This window comes from Littorina saxatilis, linkage group LG3 (genome assembly GCF_037325665.1).
Source record: "Littorina saxatilis isolate snail1 linkage group LG3, US_GU_Lsax_2.0, whole genome shotgun sequence".
Classification (NCBI taxonomy): domain Eukaryota; kingdom Metazoa; phylum Mollusca; class Gastropoda; order Littorinimorpha; family Littorinidae; genus Littorina; species Littorina saxatilis.
In genome coordinates, this window is record NC_090247.1 from 52,967,549 (window position 1) to 52,982,548 (window position 15,000).

The following is a 15,000-nucleotide window of genomic DNA, read 5'->3' on the forward strand; positions in this document are numbered from 1 at the left end:
TCTTGTCTTGTCTTGTCTGTCTGTAGATCTATCTGTCAGTCTTTTTGTCAGTCTTTCTACCTTTTTATCCATTCATCCATCTATACATAGAACTATTGATCAATTTGATCGATTTTCTTATTTGCTTACTTATCTATTAATGCCTTACTTTTTTTCAGGGCTACATAGAGTACATCAGGAGTCTACCCATCAACGACACGCCGGAAATCTTTGGTCTCCATGACAACGCTAACATCACCTTTGCGCAGAATGAGACGCTGACCCTGCTGGAAAGTCTTGTTCAGCTGCAGCCCAAGACAGCTTCCAGCGGCACCAAGTCCCGAGAAGAGGTCAGTCGGAATCCGGCCTTCTTCCCCTGGTTGTAGACTAGGCAGGACGTAAATGAAAAATCTCTCTGATATAAAAACAAAACAAAAGACAAAAAACAAAAAGCAGTCGGCGTGAATTCATTGATGACATATTCCGATTGTAATTAGACGTGGACTGATTTCACTGTCAGGACCGTGGTTGTATCTCACACAGTGGACCCCCACCTCCCCCTCCTCCCCTTTGTTAATACCTACAAAAATCTAATAAAATCAGGCCTTAAAAGGGATGGAGTACGTCTTTATATGGAGGTAAATTTACAGAGGTTATGAACAGAAGATCTGAAAACTTGGGTTTTAAAATAGGGGTGGTCTTAAAAGGGGGCTTCCACTGTATATATCTGGGGGGGTTGTGGGGGGGAGGGAGGGAGGGATGGGGGGCCTTGGCAACGTAAATAGGCGCATGCAGGAGAAAGAAAAAAACAAATTCGGTAGCGCAGTACTGTATGGCAGCTTATGCTAGCTTTCACCAGGGAGAAAGCTACCGGAATTTCTATGAGAGTAACCTCACAGGACTATAATTTACCTTATCTTTATCCTTATCCTTATCCGTATCTGTGTGTGTGTGTTATGCAGTTGGTAGAGGATTCAGCCAAGGAGATTCTGGGTCAGGTGCCGAAACCGGTCAACCTGAGCGCAGTGATGGAGAAATATCCCGTCATGTATGAACAGTCCATGAACACCGTGCTGGTTCAGGAGGTCATCAGGTGAGTGTCTGTTTGTGAGTGTGTCCCTTCATCAGGTCAGTGTGTTTGTCAGTGTGTCCCTTCCTCCCAGGAGGGTGTTTTTATTGTTATAAAAAGCAGACCTGGGAACCCATACATTTTCATTGTATTTTGTATGCATGATTGTAAAGAATACGATCAGTATGGTCAGTGGGAAAAAAATACAACGAGAAAAATACCAGAATTCGTTACAGTCAGTTAAGATTGAAAGAAGCATTTGTTTTAAATGTATTGGTAAACTTAAGTAACGGTGCGACGGACGTGCTTTTAAGCATGTTTGAATCATGGATGTTCAAATGCTGTGTGGAGTACGCTCATTTTTCTGAAAATACACCAAGTTTGTCGTGAAGTATACTCCAAGTGTAAAACATGATGCCTCCTCAGGAAATATGAATGGTCCCAAAAGATCTGCTTCCAGAGTTTTACTTCTGAACAGGGATCTAAGTGACTGATCAGAACCCGGGTTTTTCACATGAGCATGGATCTAAGTCTAATCAAAACCCTTCTTGAGCACAGGGATCTTAGTCTCGGATCTAAAGCATTATCTATTGTTCCATGTACATGACTACTACTGAACACCACCCATCAATCGCTGAGAGACATGCTGAAGGCGCTGAAAGGCATAATTCCAAATTAATCCTGTGGAAGTGATGTCACATATGGGAAAAAAAGCGACCGTTTGAGATTCATTCAGTGGGAATATTAACCTTAGACGGGGCTAAATCGGGTATTGCCTCAAGGTCTGAAGCACCTGGTTTGATCGGAATTTGACGGGCGTAGTGGATAAGACATCGGCCTCCTAATCAGAAGGTCATGAGTTCAAATCCCGCCCGCGGCCACCTGGTGGGTTAAGGGTGGAGATTTTTTAAGATCTCCCAGGTCAATTTATGTGCAGACCTGCTAGTGCCTTATCACCCTGCGTGTGTACACGCTAGCACAAGACCAAGTGCGCACGGAAAAGATCCTGTAACCCATGTCAGAGTTCAGTGGGTTATAGAAAACATGAAAATACCCAGCATACTTCCCCTGAAATCGGCGTATGTTGCCAGTATGGCGGGGTAAAAACGCTCACGTAAAAATCCACTCGTGCAAAAACATGAGTGAACGTAGGAGTTTCAGCCCATGAACGAAGAAGAAGAAGATCGATGTTCTTGGTACAGAGTGAACCTTTGATTAGCATAAGGATGATGTGCTGGCAAGAAGTCCAGGGTGCACAATGTACTCATTGGCTCACGAAGTGTAGCCTATGCGATCGTAACTTTGTCTGTCTGTGCGTTTGTGCGTGCGTGTGTGTGTGCGTGTGTGTGTGTGTATGTCTGTGGTAGAAACTTTAACATTTCCGAGTCTATGTGTGAGTGGTTATCCAAGACTATGGATAAAGCTCGCATAAGATTACGTCACGGTCAAAAGTGTTTGACGTCAATTAATGCATCATGACGGCATGCCTCCCTGTAGTCTTTCTCTCTCGCGTGGTGTGTGTGGTCTCGGTCATTGTTATTTTGAGCGGGCCGAGACTATTTGGCAGTCGTGTCCCTGTAAGTAGGCAGACAGACAGATCTAGATCTAGTGTCTCTCTTTCTTGCACAGTGTCACCTAAGCTTACTGTGTGTGTGGGTGTGTATGTGTGACGGAGTGATTGAGTTTGTGTTACTGTTTGTCTATTTCTTACGTGAGCCTTGAAGGCTTCGCCTCTTGTTTTAACTGATGGTATCGGACGGTGGGAAGAGGTCAGCTAGAGATCAGTTAGGAGAGGATGAGTGGTGGCATGCATATAGTTGATAGTTCTACAGTTTGCTCGAAATTTTGATCTCTTGTTCCAGGTACAACCGCTTGCTGAACACCATCCACCAGTCACTGAGGGACGTCCTGAAGGCGCTGAAAGGTCTGGTGGTGATGTCACAGGAGCTGGAGAACATGTCCAACAGTCTCTACAACAACATTGTGCCTTCCATGTGGTCTGACAAGGTGGGTCTTGTCACCTTTTTGTTTGCCTTTCTCGCTTGTGTGTGTGTGTGTGTGTGTGTGTGAGGGGTTGTGTGTGTGTGAGGGGTGGTGTGTGTGTGTGTGAGTGTGTGTTAGTGGGTGCATGCGTGTGTGTGTGCATGCGTGTGTGTGTGCATGTGTGTATGTGTGTGTACTGAGTGTCATGTGCATGACTGTGTAGCAATTAACAGTATGCAACCTGGTCACAAACTCAAGCAAAAAAGCTTACGTTTCAGTTTTAGTCAGTGCTAGTTTTAACATGTTTAGCTGCAATATATCAAAGAACTAATGTATTAAATATTCCTCTTTGCAGGCCTACCCCTCCCTTAAACCTCTCGCCTCCTGGACTCTGGATCTGATTCAGCGCATGGCTTTTATTCATGACTGGATTGACAATGGCATTCCATGCGTGAGTTTGATTTTGATATACATGGATTCATGACAGAGAATCTCACAAGCAGAAGGAAGATGTCAGAATTGCATGGAATTAAACTATATGTAACCGAGTGTTGGAACACAACAATCACCTTTGGATGCAAAGTCCAGGCAATCAGGATTAAGAAATTAGCTCTTTAATCTCAATCCTGTTTGACTGGGCTTTGCCTCCAAAGGTGATGGTGTGTTCCAACACTCGATTACATTTGGCGCTGCGAGCAAGGATGGGACTCGACATGGTATGACCAGGAATGGCATAAGGCCACTGGTGCATTTCCGTGCTGTTCCCATCCAGATGAACCTGGAAGGGACTGGTCGCTTAGGTAAGCGGGATCGGAACTTTGGGGACAAAGTTCACTCAAACGGGGGCGAATGTGACAGGGAGACTACTTCGTCACCCTTCACCTTCACATATAAACCTGGTCAAATTTGAGTATGAAAGTCGTAGTAAGTAATAATCCTGTGTGGATTTTGTCACACGCCAGTTGGACCTGGACTGAAAATGTATAAGTTCAAATGTCCTGGCTACAAAACAATTGTTCAATCAGAAGACCTCCTCTATGTCAAAACTATCGGACACTTGACCTTCCACAGGTCAGAACAATGCTTCAGATCAAGAAAGTATATGCGTCAGTGACCAAAGACAGAGGCCTGAGAACAACGCTGAACCCATAACTGTATCCATGCAGTTGCTTTGAACGATACTTTTTTGTTGTTGGTGGGCTTCATTGGGTGCTATGAGGGGTACTGAGTTACACCAAAAAACTCAGTGTTAAGACTTCATGCAACCAGCTTCGTGAAGTATACTTCACATAGTCGTTTTTGCCCAGTTAAGGACAGGCTTAACACTATTGTGACTAGCACTGCCACGGCGTTTACGTCCTGCCTGCCCAAGCTTGCCACCAAGAAACTTCCCAAAAATCAGTAACTGTAAAGAAATCTGTCTAGCAAGCTTGAATTAAGTCCAATCACCACCAAATTTTGTGTACTAATTCAAAAATGGATGCCCAGTTCAGTCGTGCTATTTATAAGTTTGTCACGCAATTTGTTTTAGCAAAGGGGGGTGAAAGGGGGATAATTTGTGTTTTTTAACGTTTTTTTGTGTGTGTTTTATTTTCTACTGCTTTTTTTAAAAGTTATTTTTTAACAGAAAGTATTATAAATAATGTTATAACCAAACAAGGTGTAAAACCTATGAATTAGCTGAAATATTGTTAACATTGTACACAGAAATAAGGAGACAGTACAAAGAAAAAAACAAGCAAATCACGCATTCACTCACAGCATCCTGACTCAAATGAAACAAAACTGTAACACTCACCAAATGATGTCTAGGTAATCCATATTGAATATAAGTCACATTTTCACAACAAAGTACCAACTGTACACCTATGAACAATTCCAAAAGGATTTGAAGGCTCCAGCCATCCATTGTTATCAGTGCTGCCACGCCCCCATAGCTCTTGCACGATTCCGAGATACATGTTCGTCTAGCAGTATCACCGCCTACCACGTGTAGTTTGCCGACTCGTACTAGCAACAACGGGACTGTTTCTTCCTCACTTTCACTGCTTGTATCGCTTTCGTGAGGCGAAAACGATACGTCCGAATCATGCTCTACGGGATCCTCTAGGTCCAACATCCGGAGAATCTCCTCCCGAGACAAGGCTCGCCTTTGATTCATTTTTTTTTCTCAAAAACGCACACAAATCAGGCGAATTTGCAAATGGCAGAAGGGGACGCCAAGTGTATCAAGGGAAACAACTCAATTTATTTGCAAGCTTCAAAAACCGGGAAGCAATCACGAGTCGTGTACCCTCTATGGCTGGTACTGAAAAATGCGCGTCCCGTCCATGGGAGTGTCAGCGCTGGTACTGATTTATCAGTGTCCCGTCGCGAAAGTGTTAATGCTGTAAAACATGATAAATGGTTTTGAAACATGTTTTCAATTGCATGTGCTTCGTGTGTTCCAGGTTTTGTGGATTTCAGGCTTCTTCTTCCCCCAGGCCTTCCTGACAGGCACACTGCAGAACTACGCCCGTAAAGCCGTCATCTCCATCGACACCATCACGTTTGAATTCAAGGTCAGTGCGGGTCTCCAGTTAAAAAGCCAACTGAATTAATCCAATCTATAGATGCTTTATGGTGGTGATGTTCATGATGGGGGTGGTTGTTTGTGTGTGTGTGATGTGGGTGTGTGTGTGTGTGTGTGTGTGAAAACATGTGTCTGCATTTTATTAGAGCAGGGGATGTGAGGCCGTGCCATATATATGCTCTGTGAAATTTGAAATGGCTTGCACAAAAGATACATCGTTTACTGTGATCTTGCATCCCCTGCACCTGATTGGATTGTGTGGTCTCTGAGGCCGAGAGTGACATGATCGCTCTTAAAAGCGATCAGGCTTGGGTGGGGGTAGAATGGAATCACAGGATGATTATTGCGCAGGAGAAGCAGCAAACTAATCTTAAGAGTCCTTCCTTAAAAATTCTGCAGTGTAAAGGATACCTTGTATAGTTCTTCTGTCTGTCAATTTGACCAAAATACACTTGGCATGACCGCGGCCACCTGCAATGAAGGGACACGTTGGCTGGTCCCAAGGGTGTCCTTTCATCACAGGTAGTGGAACCCCCCTCTTAATTATAGACCTCCACACATCTGAGAAAATCAGGTCTCAAAGTATAGAGTATTAAAATGGGGGTACCGTATTTGACGGATTACAAGACGCACCGTTTTATAAGCCGCACCCCCGACTTTTAACAAAAAAATTGGGACGAGCCACGTATAGGCCGCGTCACTATATTAGCCGCCATCGAAAAAAATATAATCAGATCGTGTCAATCAATCAAAACAACCAGGCAAACGAAAGTACGGTATTTGGCGAAATCGGCTCCGAGAATAAACAAGTGAAACAAAGAAGAAAAGTGAAAAAGTTTGAAGAAAAATATCACACACACCATTTGTAACCAACACACACATGTAGTCCCGCCCAGAATAAGCTTTTTTGGGATGATTTACGACTTTTGCGCACATTTCGAGCAGACGAAAACACAACATGGCGGCTCTCGCTCCTCCAACTATCGCGAGACACAAAAAAACGAAATCTCGCGCGCGCGAGATCCTGATACATCCGGTGTTTCTCTGTACGCTATCTTGTCACGATGACTTGTTGACAAACGAAGATTCGCGAAAGAAAGAGAAAAGCGCCGAGTCTTGAGTAGAGAGCTAATAAAGTACCGGTAATCGCTAATCGAGCGAAATGAAAATCCGCGGCGACTTCCATTTGGTGAAGCTATTCAAGTTTAGGTAACGTTTTAGCCACATCTTTTTATAAGCCGCAATGCGAAAAGTCGCGGCTTGTAGTCCGTCAAATACGGTAACTTTGTAGAGGCTAAACAGGAAATATGCACAGGGTAGAAAGTCTTAAAACGGGGAGGGGGGAGGGGAGTCTTGAAAGGAAGTACAGTGGAACCCCTCTTTAAAGACCTCCACACATCTGAGAACATCAGGTCTTCTTCTTTTTCTGCGTTCGTGGGCTGAAACTCCCACGTACACTCATGTTGGTTTTTTTGCACGAGTGGAATTTTACGTGTATGACCGTTTTTTTACCCCGCCATTTAGGCAGCCATACGCCGTTTTCGGAGGAAGCATGCTGGGTATTTTCGTGTTTCTATAACCCACCGAACTCTGACATGGATTACAGGATCTTTTTCGTGCGCACTTGGTCTTGTGCTTGCGTGTACACACGGGGGTGTTCGGACACCGAGGAGAGTCTGCACACAAAGTTGACTCTGAGAAATAAATCTCTCGCCGAACGTGGGGACGAACTCACGCTGACAGCGGCCAACTGGATACAAATCCAGCGCGCTACCGACTGAGCTACATCCCCGCCCAAAATCAGGTCTAACAAAGGGGGGAGTCTTAAAATGAGGAAAACGTACAGAGCTTAATTATGAACAGAACATCTGAAAGAGCAAGGTCTTATAATGGAGGAAGTCTTAAATTGGGAGGGAGGGGGGGGGGGGGGTCTTAAAAGGGGGGTTCCACTGTGTCACAGTTCTGTATCAATCAATCAATCAATCAATCAATATGAGGCTTATATCGCTTCTAAGCACAGGGATTTTTATTATTTTATTTTATTTTTTTATTTTTTTATTTTATTTAAAAAAAAAAATTATTAATCTTTTTTTTCCATGCTACACTATTCACCCATATGATGACGTTATTTCACAGGTGATGCGAGAGTCTTACCAGGAGCTGCTGGAGGCACCAGATGATGGTTGTTATATTCGCGGGCTGTTCGCCGAGGGTGCACGCTGGGATTACACCCGTCACATTCTGACAGAGTCCCGGCCCAAAGAGCTGTTCACAGACATGCCGGTCATCTGGTTGACCCCCGCCTCCAACCGCACCCTCCCCGAGACCGGAATCTACGAGTGCCCTGTGTACAAGACCCTGACCAGAGCAGGTGAGTGATGCTTCATTTTGTGGATTTTCTTTTTCGGTTGTTGCAAAGATGGTTATGGCACACTGTCCAGAAATAATGAAGTTTCTGGCAGGAGAGGCAGAAATGTTAGTAATGGGCATGTGGTTATTATCAAGAGGTAGTCACCAGGGCAGGTTTGACTGTAAATTTAAACAGATTTTAAGCGGTCCTGTAAAATTTTCAGGGATTGGAAATAAGTGTTGGTGTACATTCATTTCCCTGACTGCCGGTGTCACGGCGTGAGTTTACACTGTCCTGAGTTTACGCAGTGGCCCCAATGCGCGTGCGTCGAAATATGCGTCACTTCCGCCATCGTGAATTTGCCGAACTCGAAGCCGGTTGTTTTCACTTTGAGTAAGGAAGGTGTCAATCACGTTTTTAGTGATCATAACCCGCACGATGGAACAGTTCGCTGATCAGATGCTTTCTTTGAAACATTTTCTCCGAAATCACACGCACCGAGGCAGACACAAAATACAAACAAAAATACAGAACAGAAGAAAACAGAACAGAACCCCACCCAAAAACACCCACCACACTGGGGCGCATGCGCCGACTCTGGGAACCAAGGATGAGAGAGAGAGTAAACGTTCATTCAAGTTTATGTTAACACATTTACAATTTGCTATTTCTCTCTTTATTTTGATTATCACGATAATTCATTTATGTCACTGCAACAAACAACACTTAAGTCAACTCAAACCCAGACGCATGTATAAGACAAGTATCCATTTTGATTTTGGCAACTAGAGGAAGCATTTCTGATTCCGAACATATCCAGCTTTATGTGTGGTTTTTTTTTAAACACAAACATGAAAAAGGTGACTAAAACAATCTCTACGAGGGAGCATATAATTATAAATAGTCCAAGGTAACAAACACAAAACCATCGATTCCCACTATTCTAAAATTCAAATCTAATCTAAATTTGTTGAGAAAAAAATCTACACCTTTTCTTCCAACACTCGCAGACCACTGACAAACACAAACCCATCGATTTCCCACTGAATTCTTTGATACAGTGGCGAACGCGATCGGCGAAACAAAGACGGTCACCGTGGCAACCTCAAAAATGCTTTGGTAAATTCACATCATCATAAACTTGAATTTGGTCAGGAAGTGACGTATATTTCGACGCATGCGCATTGGGGCCACAGCGTAAACTCAGGACAGTGTAAACTCACGCCGTGACACCGGCACCAAACAAAATCCATGTTGTGTGAACATGTCCTCATCTGATCTGACAATCTCCTTTCATTACAGGCACACTGTCCACAACTGGACACTCCACCAACTTTGTGTTTGCGGTGGAGCTGCCCAGCGACAAGTCACAGCAGCACTGGATTCAGAGAGGTGTCGCCTTGCTGTGTGCTCTCAACTACTGAGCATGAGTCGACAACCTGGAAAGAGAAGGCTACCAGCTTGTTTTTCTCACTGGAATGGACTATCTTCTTCATTATTGCTGAGGAAATGTGTTTCTCCCAATGACAATGCAAAACAGATTTTGTTGTACAAGATCTTTAATTGGGAGGAAAATTATAAAGAAGCGGTGTAAAAACTGAGTTTAAAATCACAGATTTTTCCATTTTTCTCCTCAGTGGGTTAACTGACACTCTATACCCACCTTTTTCTTCTAACTCTGCTGTGAAATTAATTGTCAAACAGTATTTTGCATGTATGTTTTGTGTGTATGTACTGCTGAAAGTTTCCCAGCGGCTAGTTTACAAGCTGTTCTCTACCAAAAACTGACTTTAATTGCTGATTATATGTGACTGCCGTGCAGCATTTCTACAATCAGTGTCTGGCATAAACTCTTTACTAAAGACATCCTGCTGTTTTGAAACCAGTTGACTTTTGCCTCCTGAATGGAACCATATCGTCTTACCGTCTGCAAACAGCATTCTTTGACACTTGTTGTGTACATGTATTTTTGCATGTTCTTGTTTAAAAAAAGACCATCTTGTGATAGTGTGACATTTAAAAAAAAAAAATTGGTGGGGTGGTTTTTTTGTTGCAGTTGTAAGATTAGCGTTGCCGAGATATTTTTAGAATTGATTTTTGTTGTTTAGCATTGTGTTTTTATTCTTATGCTTTTGCAGACAGTGTGGTATTTACTTTGGACACTAAAGTTTTGTTTATGCTGAACTGCTGGTTAATGAGATTTATGAATTGTGATATAATGCATTATGAATATTCATTTCTGTCATTCCCTCTCCTTCCCCCTAATCCCTACCCCTGAAGTGGACAAAAATATGGATTTACATTTTGAAAGGTTGGCGTCTGGGAGGTTTATAAAGTTTGAATTGTGAGTGCATTTAGTAATACTGGTTTGTTAACTTTTTGAGCGGAGACAGCATTATCTTGATGAATCATTTTTAAGGGTAATAACATTTTATCTTGTACTGATTCATGTGTGCTATTTTTGTACGTTAATTTTTGACTTCAAAATATTAATTTATAGAGACTTTACTTTCTGACTGTTGTTATGTGATTTTCTATGAATCATTCAAATGCCAAAGCAAAACTGCTGACTTGAGTAATATAACTGCTGGCTTGTTTATATTTCTGGTTTCTGCTCTGCTGAAAATGTCTGCTCACGTTATATGATACAGAAGCAGATGTTATTAACAGCAAGATCGAGAAACAACAACAAAAAGTAAAAGTTATTGGCAAAACATTCCGTCCACTTTCTTGTGATTTCGTAAAAATGTCATTAAATGTCATACATTTTGACAACTTTTTTGTTGTTGTTGCTTCTCTTTGCTGTGATAATTCTACGACTTGAAAAATGGAGAAAAAAAATGTTGGAAAAGCAAAATAAATATGTAAATGTAATGGCTGTTGACAGTGTTTGTTTTCAATACTCATATCTCAGTACATTGCATTTATCTGCCATTGCATAGTTACCCCCCGCGGGTTAGGGGGAAGAATTTACCCGATAGTCCCCAGCATGTCGTAAGAGGCGACCAACGGATTCTGTTTCTCCTTTTACCCTTGTTAAGTGTTTCTTGTATAGAATATAGTCAATTTTTGTAAAGATTTTAGTCAAGCAGTATGTAAGAAATGTTAAGTCCTTTGTACTGGAAACTTGCATTCTCCCAGTAATGTCATATATTGTACTACGTTGCAAGCCCCTGGAGCAAATTTTTGATTAGTGCTTTTGTGAACAAGAAACAATTGACAAGTGGCTCTATCCCATCTCCCCTCTTCCCTCCGTCGCGATATAACCTTGAATGGTTGAAAACGACGTTAAACACCAAATAAAGAAAGAAAGTTCTTCTGCAGAGTCAATAGAACACTCGAGCATCTTGATTACATTTCAGCAAAAATATTGCGAAGTGGAATAAACACACAATAATCCAACAGGTGAAAGTCCATACAGAAAAGAAGCCTCTTAGTCCAAAATAATCCGGGAGCGTAGCAGAAACACAGCCGTCTGACACGCGCGAAAAAAGAAAGAGGACGCGCCACCTAGCTCCCGTAAGGGGGAAGCACTCGGACAGTGCTTGGGATCCACGGTGGCGCATGGTTATGGGAGATAATTGTACCCACTCAGCGTTTTGTCCAATTTTTTCGGCCTATAATAGATAATGTGCAAGAATAGTACTGTCGAGGTAAGTGTTATATTGACTATTGCGACACTTGTATCAATAATAGTCTCAGTTTTCACAAAAGTTGCTACATCAAAGGAGCAAGCAAGCCTGAAATCCAGTGAATCAAAATCTGCATACTGCCCTATACATTGTTATGAGATAATGAAAGACACACAACTGCAGTCCAAAGATACAGTACCATCAACTGCATTACAAAATTAGCAGTGCAGTTAATATGCACTAGCTGTTCATAAAAATATCGGTTTGAGATTAACCTTGCACACACACACATACAAGGACAAGGGAAGTGTGACCAAATTCCAGTATCTAAGTAACTCAAACTGCTATAACTGGTAACGTTGCAAAATAATGAGTAAATTAAAAAGGGTAACTTAAGTTCTTGGAACGATCAATCAAAGACAAAAGGAAACGTTCACATTCTTTTGTTTTCTCCATGATGAAACGGTGCCAATAACTAAACTTTCTTGAGTGCTTTTACCCTGTAAATAACATATTGGTAGCTAGGACAATAGACCAGACAAGCAGCAACCGCCAACAAAAAAATAAAAATTGAGAAGTGCAGCATGTCAATCTGGTTATCCTTCAATGGCAGGTGGGTGTGACTAAAATCCAGTAAATTACAGATAACTTCAACATGAGACAAAAGACTTGGTAAGTCAATCACCACCAATCAGAATTAAGTACATGTGGTCCGGTGCCAGCATAATCTTATTGTTCAATGTGAGATACACTTTTGTGTGTCAGAAACAGGCTGTAGCAATGACATCCTTGTGCAAATGCACTTATAAACGAAACAAAACGCATCACTAATTTGGAGAAAGGAAATTCCTGTAAAAGAAACCCAGCTCCTTGTCCATGTCTTCACCCCTCAAGTTGGACTCAAGAAAAGCAAGAGTATTCATTCACTCTTTCACAACCCAAACAAACCCGTGAGTTATTTACAAATATCGTCTAATGGTACAAACAAGCTAGATATCATTCTTTGAATTATTACTTCTTCTTCTGCATTCGTGGGCTGAAACTCCCATGTACACGTGTTTTTTGCACGAGTGGAATTTTACGAGTATGACCGTTTTTTACCCCGCCATTTAGGCAGCCATACGCCGTTTTCGGAGGAAGCATGCTGGGTATTTTCGTGTTTCTATAACCCACCGAACTCTGACATGGATTACAGGATCTTTTTCGTGCGCACTTGGTCTTGTGCTTGCGTGTACACACGGGGGTGTTCGGACACCGAGGAGAGTCTGCACACAAAGTTGACTCTGAGAAAATTAATAAATCTCTCGCCGAACGTGGGGGCGAACTCACGCTGACAGCGGCCAACTGGATACAAATCCAGCGCGCTACCGACTGAGCTACATCCCCGCCCCAGAATTATTACAATTTTAAAGGCTAGCTAGGGAGTCTGCAAATGGATGTGCATGTAAATCTAAATGACTAGGGTCGTAAAACGGGGGTACATTTTAAGGGGCTTATTGTCCGTCAGGTCTTAATTGCCTATATTGGACATGAATTGGTTTATACGATTCGAGTTTTTACGCCCTCACAGCTTTTGATGTATGCGTGTTTAGGTGGTATCAGCCATCTGCACTTATGGTAGATTATGACCAAGATCTTTAACGTGCCATTGTGGTGACACGGGGGTGGGAGATGGATACCGTCTCTGGGTCTGCACATAAAGTTAATTGACCCGTGTCCGTCCCGGCCCGGATTCGAACCAGCGACCTTTCGATCGATCGAGTTTTATATCAGTGGGTCAACCTGTCATAAGACAAATACCGTAAACTACCTTGTATACGCCCAGTATCGAGTAAACGCCCACCCCCTACTTTTGGTCAAATTCTGCAGTACCTAGCAAACGCCCACCCCCCATTTTTGATCATCAGAATAAAAGGAAATTAAAAAAGATTATGTGTGTGTGTGTGCGTGAGAGAGAGAGAGAGAGAGAGGGATGTCAGTTTTGTGCAAGAACGCATCCTTAGAACTATTCCATACCAAGTGATCAAAATATCGTTATTCTAGCAAAGAAACTGCTCCTTCAAAGGGTATAGTACCTAGTAAACGCCCACCCCCAACTTTTGGGCAAAATTGGTGCACATGGTATACAAGGTAGTTTACAGGACTAGAAACATGGCAGATGTTGACTGTCCCGCTGTCACAAGAGATCTGCCATATTACTGTTACATGAATACTTGTTTGTTGCAAGAAACAGAACTGTGGAAGCTGGTGTCATTTACCTGCAGGCCAGCATCCTGTCTTTGGAGGGGCTCTCACTGCAAGCATCAAAGCAGCCAAAACCTTCTGCATCAAAGTAGCTCTGACTTTAAGCTACTGGCAATAAATATATACAATATGTGGCACGAATCACAGAGCTTCGTTTCTGGATCAGAGTTTGTTACGCTGACTAAATACATATACAGTAGAACCCCTCTCTAGCGACCTTGAAAATGTTGACAAAAATCGGTCCTTATGGAGGGGGGTCCTTACAGAGGGAGGGGGCGGGGCCACAAAGAAAGTCACCTCAGATTTTCTTAAAAAAAGAAAACATCGAAGTTTGAGTTGCTGACGACCGTTTCCTCAAGCAAACTGCTTCGATTTCATGTTTGACATTGTCGATGGTGTCCACCAGTTCTGGTGCATGTTTCAATGCAAAAAGAGTTAGTTTCTGAGCAAGCATTTCTTTACAGCAGTCCCTGCAATGATGAAGGCCCTCCGAGAAAGAGAGTGAAAAATCGGCCACCGTTCTCAGCATCGCGTATCTGTGTGTAACCTCTTTCATTGAAAAGATACTCTTGTTTCCCTGCAGCCTTGACCAGTGAGTCGGTTACCTAATCTGTGAACCCTTCAGTTGTGTTGCTTTGTCAAAAGTTAGACACAGTCAACTAGTTTTGCTCTGAGTGAACAGTGCAGCTGGCCTCAATTAGCCGGTGACACCTCTCTGGCCACAGCACCAAACAGTACATGGCTGGGGGGAGAGAGAGAGAGAGGGGGGGGGGGGGGGTAGCTGGCTAAACTCAGTGGGGTGTCCGGTGTCACTGAAGTCAGCAGGAAGAGCATTGGAGAGAAATAGAGAGGTGTACTCTTCCAAACATCAGTTGTCAGCGCTTAGGGTAGTCAGTGAGGGAGAGTGAGAGCGGTTTGTGTACAGTCCGACTGAAGAGTGAAAAGTCACTGCCACAAGATCGGCATGCAGTCAATAAAGCCAGACAAGAAGAATGATTATGACATGCGGCTCTATCTGCTGGTTTTTTATTCAAACTGGTTTTCAACGCTTATTCTCACAAAGCATCTGCACACCTGCCTCTGCCTCTGTGCTGTGTTTGTGTGGCTGCTTTTGTATGATGTCAGTGCATGGTGAGTGCGTTCACTGCCTTGTCACCACTTCCCCACCTTT

The 15,000-nt window shown here is 42.9% G+C and overlaps 1 protein-coding gene across 2 annotated transcripts in view; it reads left to right on the forward strand.

Annotated features, from left to right (window-relative positions):
* LOC138962636 (dynein axonemal heavy chain 1-like) overlaps nucleotides 1-10,827 on the forward strand; it is a 179,987-nt gene extending 169,160 nt beyond the window's left edge. For both annotated transcript variants that reach the window (XM_070334533.1, XM_070334534.1), the window contains 7 exons: nucleotides 159-329; nucleotides 942-1,072; nucleotides 2,911-3,055; nucleotides 3,387-3,482; nucleotides 5,482-5,592; nucleotides 7,740-7,974; nucleotides 9,256-10,827. In XM_070334533.1, the coding sequence (XP_070190634.1) occupies nucleotides 159-329; nucleotides 942-1,072; nucleotides 2,911-3,055; nucleotides 3,387-3,482; nucleotides 5,482-5,592; nucleotides 7,740-7,974; nucleotides 9,256-9,377 (1,011 nt within the window). In that variant the 3' untranslated portion in view covers nucleotides 9,378-10,827. The remainder of the gene's footprint in view (nucleotides 1-158; nucleotides 330-941; nucleotides 1,073-2,910; nucleotides 3,056-3,386; nucleotides 3,483-5,481; nucleotides 5,593-7,739; nucleotides 7,975-9,255) is intronic.
* Nucleotides 10,828-15,000: the final 4,173 nt, after the last annotated feature.